The 12,649-nt window shown below is 37.4% G+C and overlaps 1 protein-coding gene across 11 annotated transcripts in view; it reads right to left on the bottom strand.

Annotated features, from left to right (window-relative positions):
* Positions 1 to 12,649, bottom strand: part of SPIDR (scaffold protein involved in DNA repair) — a 486,770-nt gene that overhangs the window by 410,388 nt on the left and 63,733 nt on the right. Inside the window, exon 2 of one of the 11 annotated variants that reach the window (XM_054561579.2) lies at positions 11,226 to 11,356. The exons of 9 other annotated variants lie outside the window; for them this stretch is intronic. In XM_054561579.2, coding sequence (XP_054417554.2) covers positions 11,226 to 11,243 — 18 coding nt within the window. In that variant the 5' untranslated portion in view covers positions 11,244 to 11,356. Of the gene's footprint in view, positions 1 to 11,225; positions 11,357 to 12,649 lie in introns of those variants that run through there. One more of the 11 variants, XM_054561581.2, reaches the window with a different exon arrangement.

The raw sequence follows: 12,649 nt of genomic DNA, 5'->3' as shown, positions 1-12,649 counted from the left end.
ACAAAAACAAATTTCTGAAGGAAGTTGAAGGGGGTGAAAATACCTTATTTATAGAGAAGCAAAGATTACAACTTCTTCTCAGAAACAGTGCAAGCAAGAGTAGAGTGAAATGTTTAAACTGTTGTGAGAGGCCTGGGCATGGTGGCTCATGCCTGTAATCCCCACTTTGGGAGGCTGACGTGGGTGTATCACTTGAGGCCAGGAGTTCAAGACCAGCCTGGCCACCATGGCAAAACCCTGTCTTTACTAAAAATATAAAAATTAGCCAGATGTGGTGCACACCTGTAATCCCAGCTACTCGGGAGGCTGAGGCAAGAGAATCACTCGAACCTGGGAGGTGGAGGTTGCAGTAAGCTGAGATCGCACCACTGCACTCCAGCCTGGCCAAGAGAACGAGACTCCCATCTCACAAAAAACAAAACAAAACAAAACAAAAAAACCCCACATAAATAAAGAATGAACTGTTGAGAGACAAAAAATTACCAATCTAGAATTCTGTAGTGAGTAAAATTATACTTCAAAACTGAAGGAAAAATATTTTGTCAGATGAACAAAAATTGAGTCACTTTGTTGCCAATAAAACTGCCTTGCAAGAAGTATTAAAAGAAGTTCTACAGAAGAAGGAAAATAATATAGGTCAGAAATTCAGTTCTACATAAAGAAAGGAAGAGCTGATGAAGGAATAAATTAGACAGTAAAATTTTATTTTTTTTATTCTTAATTGACCTAACAGAATGGTTTGGTCAAAATAGTAACAGCAACATGTATTCAATTATGTATGCTCTTATATGTTTTTATGTATGCTTACATGTAAGTAAAATCAATGCCAGGAACAGAAGTAGAAATTAGGATAATTTTGCTATTATACTCCACATTACCTGTAAACGTGTAACAGTGTTATTGGAAAGCTGGCTTGGATTAGTTGTAAATGTATACTGCAAACTCTAAGGCAACCATTTTAAAAGCTAAGAAAGAAGTGTAAGGGATATACTAAGAAAATGAGAAAAAAATAGAATCATATCAAATGCTCAAAGAGTGGGAAATAAAAATAAGAAAAAAGGACAAGAACAACAAATAGAAACCGGTAACAAATATGGTAGATATTAATAAAATTATACCAATGATGATTTTAAAAGTCAACACACCAATTAAAAGACAAGTTGTCAAAATGCAATAAAAAACAAGAGCCAACTGCATGTTGTCTACAAGAAACTCACTTCATATGTAAAGATACATATAAACTAAAACTAAATGGATTGAAGAAAGATATATCATGCTAACATTAACCAAAGAAAAGCAGGAGTAACCTATTAATTTCAGGCAGAATAGACTTAAAGCAAGGAAAGTTATCAAGGATAAAGAGGGGCATTACACAATGATAAAGGATTCAATTGTCCAAGAAGACACAACAATCCTTTACATGTATATACCTATCAACAGAGTGTTAACATACATAAAGTAAAAACAAACTGCAAAGTGAAATAAATTAGTCCACTATCATAATCCGAGACTTCAAGATCTCTCACAGAAATGGACAGATTTAGCAGGCAGAAAATCCATAAAGATATATTTGAACACAATAACACCACCTATCAACTGGATATAATTGACATTTATAGACCACTTCATCCAACAATAGCAGAATACATGTCCTCGAGATTACATGGAACATTCATCAAAACAGATCACATTCTAGGCCATAAAATACATGTTAACAAATTTTTAAAAACAGAAATTATATAACATCTTCTCTAAGACCAAAATGAAATTAAACTAAAAATCAATTAACTGAAAGATACATGGAACATCCCAAAATATGTGAAAACTAAACAAAATACTTCTAAATACACATGGGTCAAAGAAGAAATCTGATGAGAAATTTATAAACATTTTCAACTATATGAAAATAATACACAACTTACCAAAATTTGTGGGATGTAGTGAAAGCAATGCTTAGAGGAGAAATTTATAGCACTAAACGCATATACAGTCATGTGCCACATAATGATGTTTTTGTCAATGAACACACCTCATATACAACGCTGGTCTTGTAAGATTACAATGGAGCTGAAATTCCTATTACCTAATGATGTCATGGCAGTTGTAACCTTATAGCGCAATGCATTTTTCACATGTTCATGGTGAAGCTGTTGTAAACAGACCTACTGTATGCTGTCAGCTGTATAAAACTATAGCACATATAATTATGTACAATACATGTTTGATAATGACTATGGTACTAATCTATGTATTTACTATACTATACTTTTTATCATTATTTTGAAGTATATTCCATGGCCAGACGTGGTGGCTCATGCCTGTAATCCCAGAACTTTGGGAGGCTGAGGTGGGGATCACCTGAGGTCAGGAGTTTGAGACCAGCCTGGCCAACATGGTGAAACTCTGTCTCTACTAAAAATACAAAAAAATTAGCCAGGTGTAGTGGTGCATGCCTGTAATCCCAGCTACTTGGGAGGCTGAGACAGGAGAATTGCTTGAACCCAGGAGGCTGAGGTTGCAGTGAGCCAAGATCACACCACTGCACTCCAGACTGGGCAACAGAGCAAGACTCCATCTAAGAAAATAGTAACAATAATAATAAAGTATGCTCCTTTCACTTATTTTTTTTAAGTTAACTGTAAAACATCCTCAAGATCCTCAAGCAGATCCCTTCAGGAGGCATTCCAGAAGGCGGCACTGATATCATACAAGATGACAGCTCCATGAGTGTTACTGCCCCTGAAGACCTTTCAGTGGAACAAGATACAGAGGTGGAAGACAGTGATACTGATGATCCTGACCCTGTGTAGACCTAGGCTAATGTGTGTGTCTGTGTCTTAGTTTTTAACAAAAAGTTTAAAAAAATTTTTTAAATAGAAAAAAGCTGACAGAATATATAAGCTGAGATCACGCCACTGCACTCCAGCCTGGACGACAGAGACTCCCTCTCAAAAATATTTTGTACAGCTGAACAATATGTTTGTGTTTTAAGCTAAGTGTTATTACAAAAGGGCTATTACAAAGTGGTATTACTAAAGAGTCAAAAAGTGAAAAAAATGAAGTTGAAGAAGTAAAAACGTTACAGTAAGCTAAGATTAATTTATTATTGAAGAAAGAAAAATTTTAAAAATAAGTTTAGTGTAGTCTAAGTGTACTATGTTTATAAAGTTGATAGTAGTGTATGGTAATGTCCTAGGCCTTCACATTCACCCAACACTCACTCACTGACTCACCCAGAGCACCTTTCAGTCCTACAAGCTCCATTCATGGTAAGTGCCCTATACATGTATACTACTGTTTATCTTTTATACCATATTATAATGTATCTTTTCTATGCTTAGATATATAAATAACTACCATTGTGTTCCAATTGTCTACAGTATCCAGTACAGTAAAATGCTATAAAGGTTTGCAGCCTAGATATAGGCTTTACCATATAGTGTAGGTGTGTAGTAGGCTAAACCACCTAGGTTTGAATAAGAACACTCTATGATGTTCGCACAAGGACAAAATCACCTAATGATGACACATTTCTCAGGAGGTATTCTGATCACTAAATGACATATGACTGCATTAAAAAAGAAAAATGATCTAAAATCAATAATCTAAGCTTCTACCTTAGAAATTAATAATTGGCCAAAAGCCTTAACAGATATCTCTCCAAAGAAGATACAGATACAGATGGCAAATAAGTACAAGAAAAGATGCTCCACATCATATATTACTAGAGAAATGCAAATTTAAACAACATTGAGATATCACGACATACTTACTAGAATGGCTAAAATTCCGAACACTGACACCACCAAATGCTGACAAGAATATGGAGCAAAAGGAACTCTTTTGCTGGTGGGAATGCAAAATGTTACAGCTACTTTGGAAGGCAGTTTGGCAGTTTCTTATAAAACTAAAAATACTCTTACCAATACAATCCAACAATTGCTCTGCTTGGTATCTACTCAAAGGAGTTGAAAGTTTATCTCCACACGGAAACTTGCACATGCACCTTTAATCATAATTGCCAAAACTTAGAAGCAACCTAGATGTCTCTCGGTAGACGAATGGATAAAGTGTTATATCCAGACAATGGAACATAATTCAGTGCTGAAAACAAATAAGTTATCAAGCTATGAAAAGACATGCAGGAAAGTTAAATACATATTACTAAGTGAAAGAAGGCACTCCAAAAAAGCTATACTATATGATTCCAACTGTATGACATTCTGGATAAGGCAAAACTATAGAGATGGTAAAAAGATCAGTGGTTGCCAGAGATTAGGGTGGAGAGAATGATTACTAGGCAGAGCACAGAGGATTTTTAGTACAGTGTCACTACGCAGTATGACATTATAATGGTAGACATATATCTTTATACACTTGTTCAAATTCACAGAATATACAACGCCAAGAATTAACCCTGATAGAAACTAGTGACTTGCCTAAGAAAGATGTGCATACACAGGTTCATCAACTGTAAGAAATATACCATTCTGGTGGGAGATGTTGATAATAGGAGAGCTATGCATATGTGGGGGAGGGAATTATGGGATATCTCTGTACCTTCCTTTCAATTTTTCTGTAAAACTAAAGATGCTTTAAAAAAAAAAAAAGCACCTTAAGAAAAGCACCACCAACAACAAAATGAAGGCATGATAAATACATTTTTAGATAAACAAAAACTGATTATTGCTTGCAGACCCACCTGATAAAATATACACACAGAATTTCTTAAGGCTGAAGGAAAGTGACCTAAGAATCCACACAAGTCCACATGAAAAATCTGGGTGTCAGTAAAAGTAATTATCTAATTAAAACTCAGCATATGTGCGTATTTGTTCTCTTAGCTGATTTAAAAAAACTGCATAAAATATGTACATAATTGTACTATTGTACCTATAATATATAGAAATGTCATATATCTGTGAGTAACAGAAGAGTGGTGGGTGGGAACAAAGCTTTACCAAACTGAGGAAACACCACCAGATGGTAACAGGATTCCATAGGAACAAATGAAGAGAACACAAAATGGTAAATAAGAAGGGTCACCTAACACTATAAAAGTATACTTGCTCTCCTTTCTTTTCCCTTCTATAAAAGACAAAATTATACTAATAATTATAACAGATACAATATGTATAACAATAATAGCATAAAAAGGAGGAAGAGAAAGTAGAGCCATATAGTGGTAATGTTTCTATGTGTGACTGGAGTAAAACTAGTAACAAATCTGAGGGAGATTTGGTTGAGATGTACATGATAAGCACTAAAGCAACACATGAAATCTCACTCAAAAACACATTGTAGGCTGGGCACAGTGGCTCACGCCTGTAATACAGCACGTTGCGAGGCCAAGGCGGAAAGACCACTTGAGGCTAGGAGTTAGAGACCAGCCTGGCCAACATGGTGAAACCCTGTCTCTACTAAAAATACAAAAATTGGGTCAGGCGCAGTGGCTCATGCCTGTAATCCCAGCACTCTGGGAGGCTGAGGCGGGCAGATCACGAGGTCAGGAGATCGAGACCATCCTGGCTAACACGGTAAAATCCCATCTCTACTAAAAATACAAAAAAATTAGCTGGGCGTGGTGGCGGGTGCCTGTAGTCCCAGTTACTCGGGAGGCTGAGGCAGGAGAATGGCGTGAACCCGGAAGGCGGAGGTTGCAGTGAGCTGAGATTGCACCACTGCACTCCAGCCTGGCGACAGAGTGAGACTCCATCTCAAAAAAAAATAAATAAATAAAAATAAATAAATAAATAAATAAATAAAAATTAGCTAGGCGTGGTGGCGCATGCCTGTAATCCCAGCTACTCAGAAGACTGAGGCACAAGAATTGCTTGAACCCAGGAAGTGGAGTTTGCCATGAGCCAACATTCTGCCACTGCACTGTAGCCTGTGCAACAGAGCAAGATGCTGTCTCCAAAAAGAAAACAAAAAATTGTGAAAATGACATTAGAAGAACTAAATATTACCAAAGAAAATATTGCTTTAAAGTAAAAGAAATGAGGAAAGACTTGAGAAAAAAAACCCTGAAACATTTAGAAAAAGTAAACTGGTGTACATAAATGCAACTATATCAATAATAACATCAAATGCACATAAATTAACCTAGCCAAAAGTAGAGACTGTCATGCAGGATAAAAAAGTGAAGATTCCACTGTATGCTCTGCATAAGAGATACAATACACTAAGCAAGGGTGTCACGACCTGCCAGTAAGGGAAGAATAATCTTTTCAACAAATGGTGCTAGGACAACCGGATTCCCATACTCAAAAAAATGAAGTTGGTGCCCAGCGTGGTGGCTCATGCCTGTTATCCCAACACTTTGGGAGGCTTAGGTGGGAGGATCACTTGAAGCCAGGAGTTTGAGAACAACCTGGGTAACATAGCAAGACCCCATCTCTAAAAAAAAAACAAAAAACAAAAATTAGCCAGTCTTGGTGAAGTCTTAGCTATTTGAGAGGCCGAGGTGGGTGGATCACTTGGGCCCAGAGGTTCAAGTCTGCAGTAAGCTATGATCATGTCACTGCACTCCAGCCTGAGTGACAGAGCAAGACTTTATCTCTTTAAAAAAAAAAAAATGTAGTTGGACCACCTGCCTCACACCATACACAAAAATTAAACTCAAAATAGATCAATGGCCTAAATAGAAGAGCTAAAACTATAAAAGCCTAAGAAAACACAGATAATAAATCTTCATGATCGTGGATTTGGCAATTGCTTCTTAGATATGACACCAAGATTATGAGCAACAGAAGAAATAATAGATAAACTGAACTTTTTTCAAAACTAAAAACTATTGTGCATCCAAGAATATTGTCAAAAAAGTGAAAAAAAAAAAAAACACAGCCAGGTGTCGTGGCTCACGCCTGTAATCCCAGCACTTTCGGAGGCCAAGGTGGGTGGATCGCTTCAGCTTAGGGGTTCAAGACAAGCCTGAGCAACACGGCGAAACCCTATCTCTACAAAAATACAAAAATCAGGTCAGGTGTAGTGGCTTATGCCTATAATCCCAGCACTTTGGGAGGCCAAGACAAGTGGATCACCTGAGGTCAGGAGTTTGAGATCAGCCTGGCCAACATGGTGAAACCCCATGTCTACTAAAAATACAAAAATTAGCCAGGCATGGTGGCACGTGCCTGTAATCCCAGCTACTTGGGAGGCTGAGACAGGAGAATCACTTGAACACAGGAGGTGGAGGTTGTAGTGAGCCAAGATTGCGCCACTCCACTCCAACCTGGGCAACAGAACAGGACTCTGCCTCGGGTGGAAAAAATTAGCCAAGTGTGCTGGTGCGTGCCTGTAGTCCCAGCTACTCGAGAGGCTGAGGTGGGAGAATTACCTGAGCCTGGAGAAGTTGAGGCTGCAGTGCTATAGTGAGCCATGACTGTGCCAGTGCACTGTAGCCTGGGCAACAGAATTAAAACCCTGTCTCAAAAAGAAAAAAAAAAAGTGAAAAAACCACCTACTGAATATGAGAAAACATTTGCCAGTCATATATTTGACAAGGGTCTAGTATCCAGAATATATAGATCATTCTCTTATAACACAACCAGAAAAAAAAAAATCAACAAAAAACTTGAATATTTTTTCCAAGAAGATATTCAGATTACCAACCACCACATGAAACAGTGCTCATCATCATTAGCCATTAGAGAACTGCAAACCAAAACCTTAATAAGGTATCATTTCACAGCCACTAGGATTTTTTTTTAAGTGGGTAGAAGAGACCATAATGTAAGTGCTGGCAAGGGATATGGAGAAACTGAAACTTTTGTGCGTTGCTGACAGGAATGTAAAATGGTTCAGTCACTGCAGAAAACAGGTAGTTTTTCAGAGTAACATAAAATTACCATATAGTGCAGCAATTCCACTCCTTCATATATATCCAAGAGAACTGAAAACAGGTACTCCCAAATGTGTAAACCAGGGTTCTAGCAGCTCTATTCATAGTAGCCAAAGGGAGGAAATAAATACACATCAGTGGATGAATGGCTAAACAATGTGTGACATATACATACAATGAAACATTATCCAGCTATAAAAAGGAATGAAGTTCTAATACATGCTACAATGTGGAGGAACCTCAAAAACATTTTGTTAAGAAGCCAGACACAAAAGGTCACATGCTGTATGATTTCCATTTATGTGAAATAACAGAACAGGTAAAACTACAGAGACAGAAAGCAGACTGGTGTTACCAAGGACTGAGATGAGGTGGGGAATATGGAATGGATGCTTAATAGTACAGTGTCTCCTTCTAAGGTGATGAAATGTTTTAGAAAGAGATAGAGGTATTAGTTGCAAAACATTGTGAATCCACCAAGTGCCACTGAATTATTCACTTTTGAATGTTAATTTGATGCTATGTGAATTTACCTCAATAAAGTAAAATTTTTAAGTAAACTGAGAGACCTGGTAACAAACTGGATGTTGTTAAAGATGTGTATGTACGTGGCAAGGCTGAAAGCAAACATTCTGTAAAGAAAAGAGTTGCACTTTCCATTATTACATAAAAGAAATTACGTGTGGTGGCTCATGCCTGAAATCCCAGCACTTTGGGAGGCTGAGACAGGCAGATAGCTTGAGCTCAAGAATTTGAGACCAGTCTGGGCAACATGGCAAAACCCTGTCTCTCTTTAAAAAATAAAATAAAATAAATAAATAAATACAGAAACGAGCAGGGCGTGGTGGCATGCACCACTAGTCTCAGCTACTTGGGAGGCTGAGGTGGGAGGATCATCTGAGACTGGGGAGGTGGAGGCTGCAGTGAGCTGTGAGATCACACCACTGCAGTCCATTGTCAGAAACAAAGCCAGACCTTGTCTTAAAAAAAAAAACAAAAAGCGTGGATGAAGCTTATTTTGGAAAAAGATACAGAGATGGTCAAAAGAAAGGACAGTCAAGTTGCCATTATCTTCCTATCACCTTTAGGTGTGCTGGAAGACTTCTTTCTTCCTCTTAGATCCCCTAAAATAGTGCTTAGGGCCAGGAAAATTTCAACAACCTAGACATCGCAGAGGCATTTGGGGAAAACAGAAAGAGGAGGCAATGATCCCACCTCAGGACATCAGGCACCCATGCCCAGAAGAGTCCTCCGCTCTCAAAGGAAGAGCACAAATCTCACATAACTCTGTCTTGAATGTTGAAGCTACAGCTGCCAGGGACAGAAAAAGGGATAGATTGTCTGGAGCACCATAAGATGTCTCCATGGCTTTGGAACTCAAGAAGTTGGTTAGATCAGTAACTTGTTTTAAGTAAATCCCTTCCAAAATATTTCTAATCTGAAAAACATTTTCATTACAATTGATGTTTTAAAATTTCTGGCATTTAAAAAAAGGAAAATAAACTGACCAACTGAAATAAGTCCATGAGAAACAAATCTTATCCTTCAAATTTATCTTGTGGGCTCCTTTCTTCATACTTTCTAAGAATTTTTATGATTACTTGTACTATTTTTCCCTCTTGTCCCAGAAATGTGGAGAAAAATCAATTTCCTTATGTTGCTCTAATTTTAATATACTACCTCTAAGCAAATGCTTTCCAAATCAAGCAACCAACCTTGTGTTCTCTTCCAAATCCCAAGTGACAACATCAACTATCTAGTGTACATTCCCAATTTAACACTCTAAAAGCAAACTTATTTTTTTGCTTAAAAAATAAAATCTCCATCTTCATTTTTGAACTTCTCTTTATAGCACTATTATAGGCTAAATTGTGTCTTCCCAAATTCATACACTGAAGTCTCAGGTCCTCAGAATGCAATGTTCTTAGAGATAAGGTCTTTAAATAGGTGAATGTTAAAATGCTGCCGCTAGGGTGGGCCCTGATCCAATCCGACTGACATCCTTATAAGAAGGGGGAGGGACACACAGAGAAGAGGCCATGTCAAGATACAACCACCTTGCAAGCCACAGAGAGAGGCCTCAGGAGAAATCAACCCTGCCAGCACCTGGACTTGTCCCAGAGGATCTTCCAGCCTCTAGGACTGTGAGAAAATAAAGTTCTGTTATTGAAGCTATCCAGTATGTAGTACTTTATCACTGCAGCACTAGCAAACTAATATAAGTACCACTTTCTCAGATATTCTAACTCAAAGCAATATAATCAACCTAGACTTCCTCTTCCTCTTCCAAGTAATTGGTGAACTGGCCAAAAAGCCCCTTTAAGGGAAGCATCTCAGGTGTAGATTTCAGAACCATTTAACCATAACCAAAGCATCCATACTACTGGAAATATTATTAGTAATATAGATGTTACTTGCTCTAACTTGTGATTAAGGACTTTTAAAAAAGATAAAACATCTTATAAGGTTTTGATGTTGAAATCAAAAGATCTAATTTCACTTCACAGCACAGATAATATACTTGTCAATTTGTCTTGAGTATGGGAGCAGCAGGGTTAAAGATCCTGTTTATTTAAATGTAGACATCTGACCTATTTGCACGTAAGAAGAAAAAGCTAGTAGAGAATGACAATGACAACATACACATACATGGAAATGGGGAATAGGGGAAAGAAGGAAAGGCCATTCAGCAAAATGGCTAAGAAAACAAGGTTAAGAATCACACAGAGTTGTGTTCAAATGACAACTTTCTACTTTCTAGTTCCGTGACTTCAGACAAGATACTCAATACATATAAGTAATATAAAACTATTTTACTAATAGAATGGTAAGAATGAAATATCTATAAAGACTTAATTTCATAAGACTTTTTTATTATGATTTACAGAATAGGGTCTCTAGAAAACAACATGTATTTCAGTTAATGTCACCAGAGAACACAATTGGATTATAACTTTTTAGCACTGTAAAGGTTATAGTATTAACTAAGACCAATAAACTAAAATTCAAGAAAAAATTTTTTAGCTTAAACAAAAGTTACAGTATTATTTCTTATAAATGTTTAACTAATAGTTTCCAATCAAGATGCAACCAGGCCTTAGAAACACAGCATGTAGTAAATAAAGGTGTCCATGGGTTCTGCAGTCACTCAGACTTCAAAGGAGATCTGAAGAAGTAGAAGACTAATTCTACTTCTAAATCTATTATAAGCCCTAGGAATGTCTACCTGCATCCTAAAGGAATCTGGCATTGCTTGAATGTCTTCTATGTTCAGCTGTGTGCTGTGCCATGACTCACCAATCTTCACAGCAACTCTGTGAGGAATATGTTACTGAAGTCATTTAACAGACAAACGAATTGGATCTAAAAAAAAGTTAAATACCTGCTTAAGGCCAAGCATTGAGTGAGAGGTAGAATGGAGATCTCAGCCTAGGATGATTGACACAACACCAATGCTCAGGACCTTTTTCTGTCTCTCAAAAAGTAAAAGCTGGAGCACTATACATTCCATGTCTAGGGAAAAAATATCAAAAAAATTTCATTATCAATTGTACTCTAATACAACAACCGGAAATAAACTCAGGTGGTGGTGAGACACTGTACACCCACATTGGAAATTTCAGATTCTCTAAGATAAAAGAATTATATGACAACTACTTACATAAATACAAAAACACAGTTCTATGTTCCCTGAGAAGATTTTTCACACAGAATATTATGCAAATTTCGACGAGAAATTTTTTAGAGATACTAGCAAAAACCAATATATACATCACCAAGGCTTCACAATTGTTATGATTTAGCTATGATCAGTTTATCACATTTCTCCATCCATTAATTCACCTTACTTTTCTTTTTTTTTTCTTTTTTTTTTTTTATTATACTTTAACTTTTCGGGTACACGTGCACAACGTGCAGGTTAGTTACATACGTATACATGTGCCATGTTGGTCTGCTGCACCCAGTAACTCGTCATTTAACATTAGGTATACCTCCTAATGCTATCCCTCCCCGCTCCCCCACCCCACAACAGGCCCCAGTGTGTGATGTTCCCCTTCCTGTGTCCCTGTGTTCTCACTGTTCAATTCCCACCTATGAGTGAGAACATGCGGTGTTTGGTTTTTTGTCCTTGTGATTGTTTGCTGAGAATGATGGTTTCCAGCTTCCTCCATGTCCCTACAAAGGACATGAACTCTTCATTGTTTATGGCTGCATAGTATTCCATGGTGTATATGTGCCACATTTTCTTAATCCAGTCTATCATTGATGGACATTTGGCTTGATTCCAAGTCTCTGCTATTGTGAATAGCATCCCAATAAACATATGTGTGCATGTGTCTTTATAGAAGCATTATTTATAATCCTTTGGGTATATACCCAGGAATGGGATGGCAGGGTCAAATGGTATTTCTAGTTCTAGATCCCTGAGGAATCGCCACACTGACTTCTACAATGGTTGGACTAGTTTACAGTCCCACCAACAGTATAAAAGTGTTCGTATTTCTACACATCCTCTCCAGCACCTGTTGTTTCCTGACTTCTTAATGATTGCCATTCTAACTGGTGTGAGATGGTATCTCATTGTGGTTTTGATTTGCATTTCTCTGATGGCCAGGGATGATGAGCATTTTTTCACGTGTCTTTTGGCTGCATAAATGTCTTCTTTTGAGAAGTGTCTGCTCATATCCTTCGCCCACTTTTTGATGGCATTTTTTTCTTGAAAATTTGTTTGAGTTCATTGTAGATTCTGGATATTAGCCCTTTGTCAGATGAGCAGACTGCAAAAATTTTCTCCCATTCTGTAGG

This window comes from Pongo abelii, chromosome 7 (assembly GCF_028885655.2).
Source record: "Pongo abelii isolate AG06213 chromosome 7, NHGRI_mPonAbe1-v2.0_pri, whole genome shotgun sequence".
In the NCBI taxonomy this organism is placed as follows: domain Eukaryota; kingdom Metazoa; phylum Chordata; class Mammalia; order Primates; family Hominidae; genus Pongo; species Pongo abelii.
Note: the sequence above shows the minus strand (reverse complement) of the source record. Positions and strands in the feature narration are given on the sequence as shown.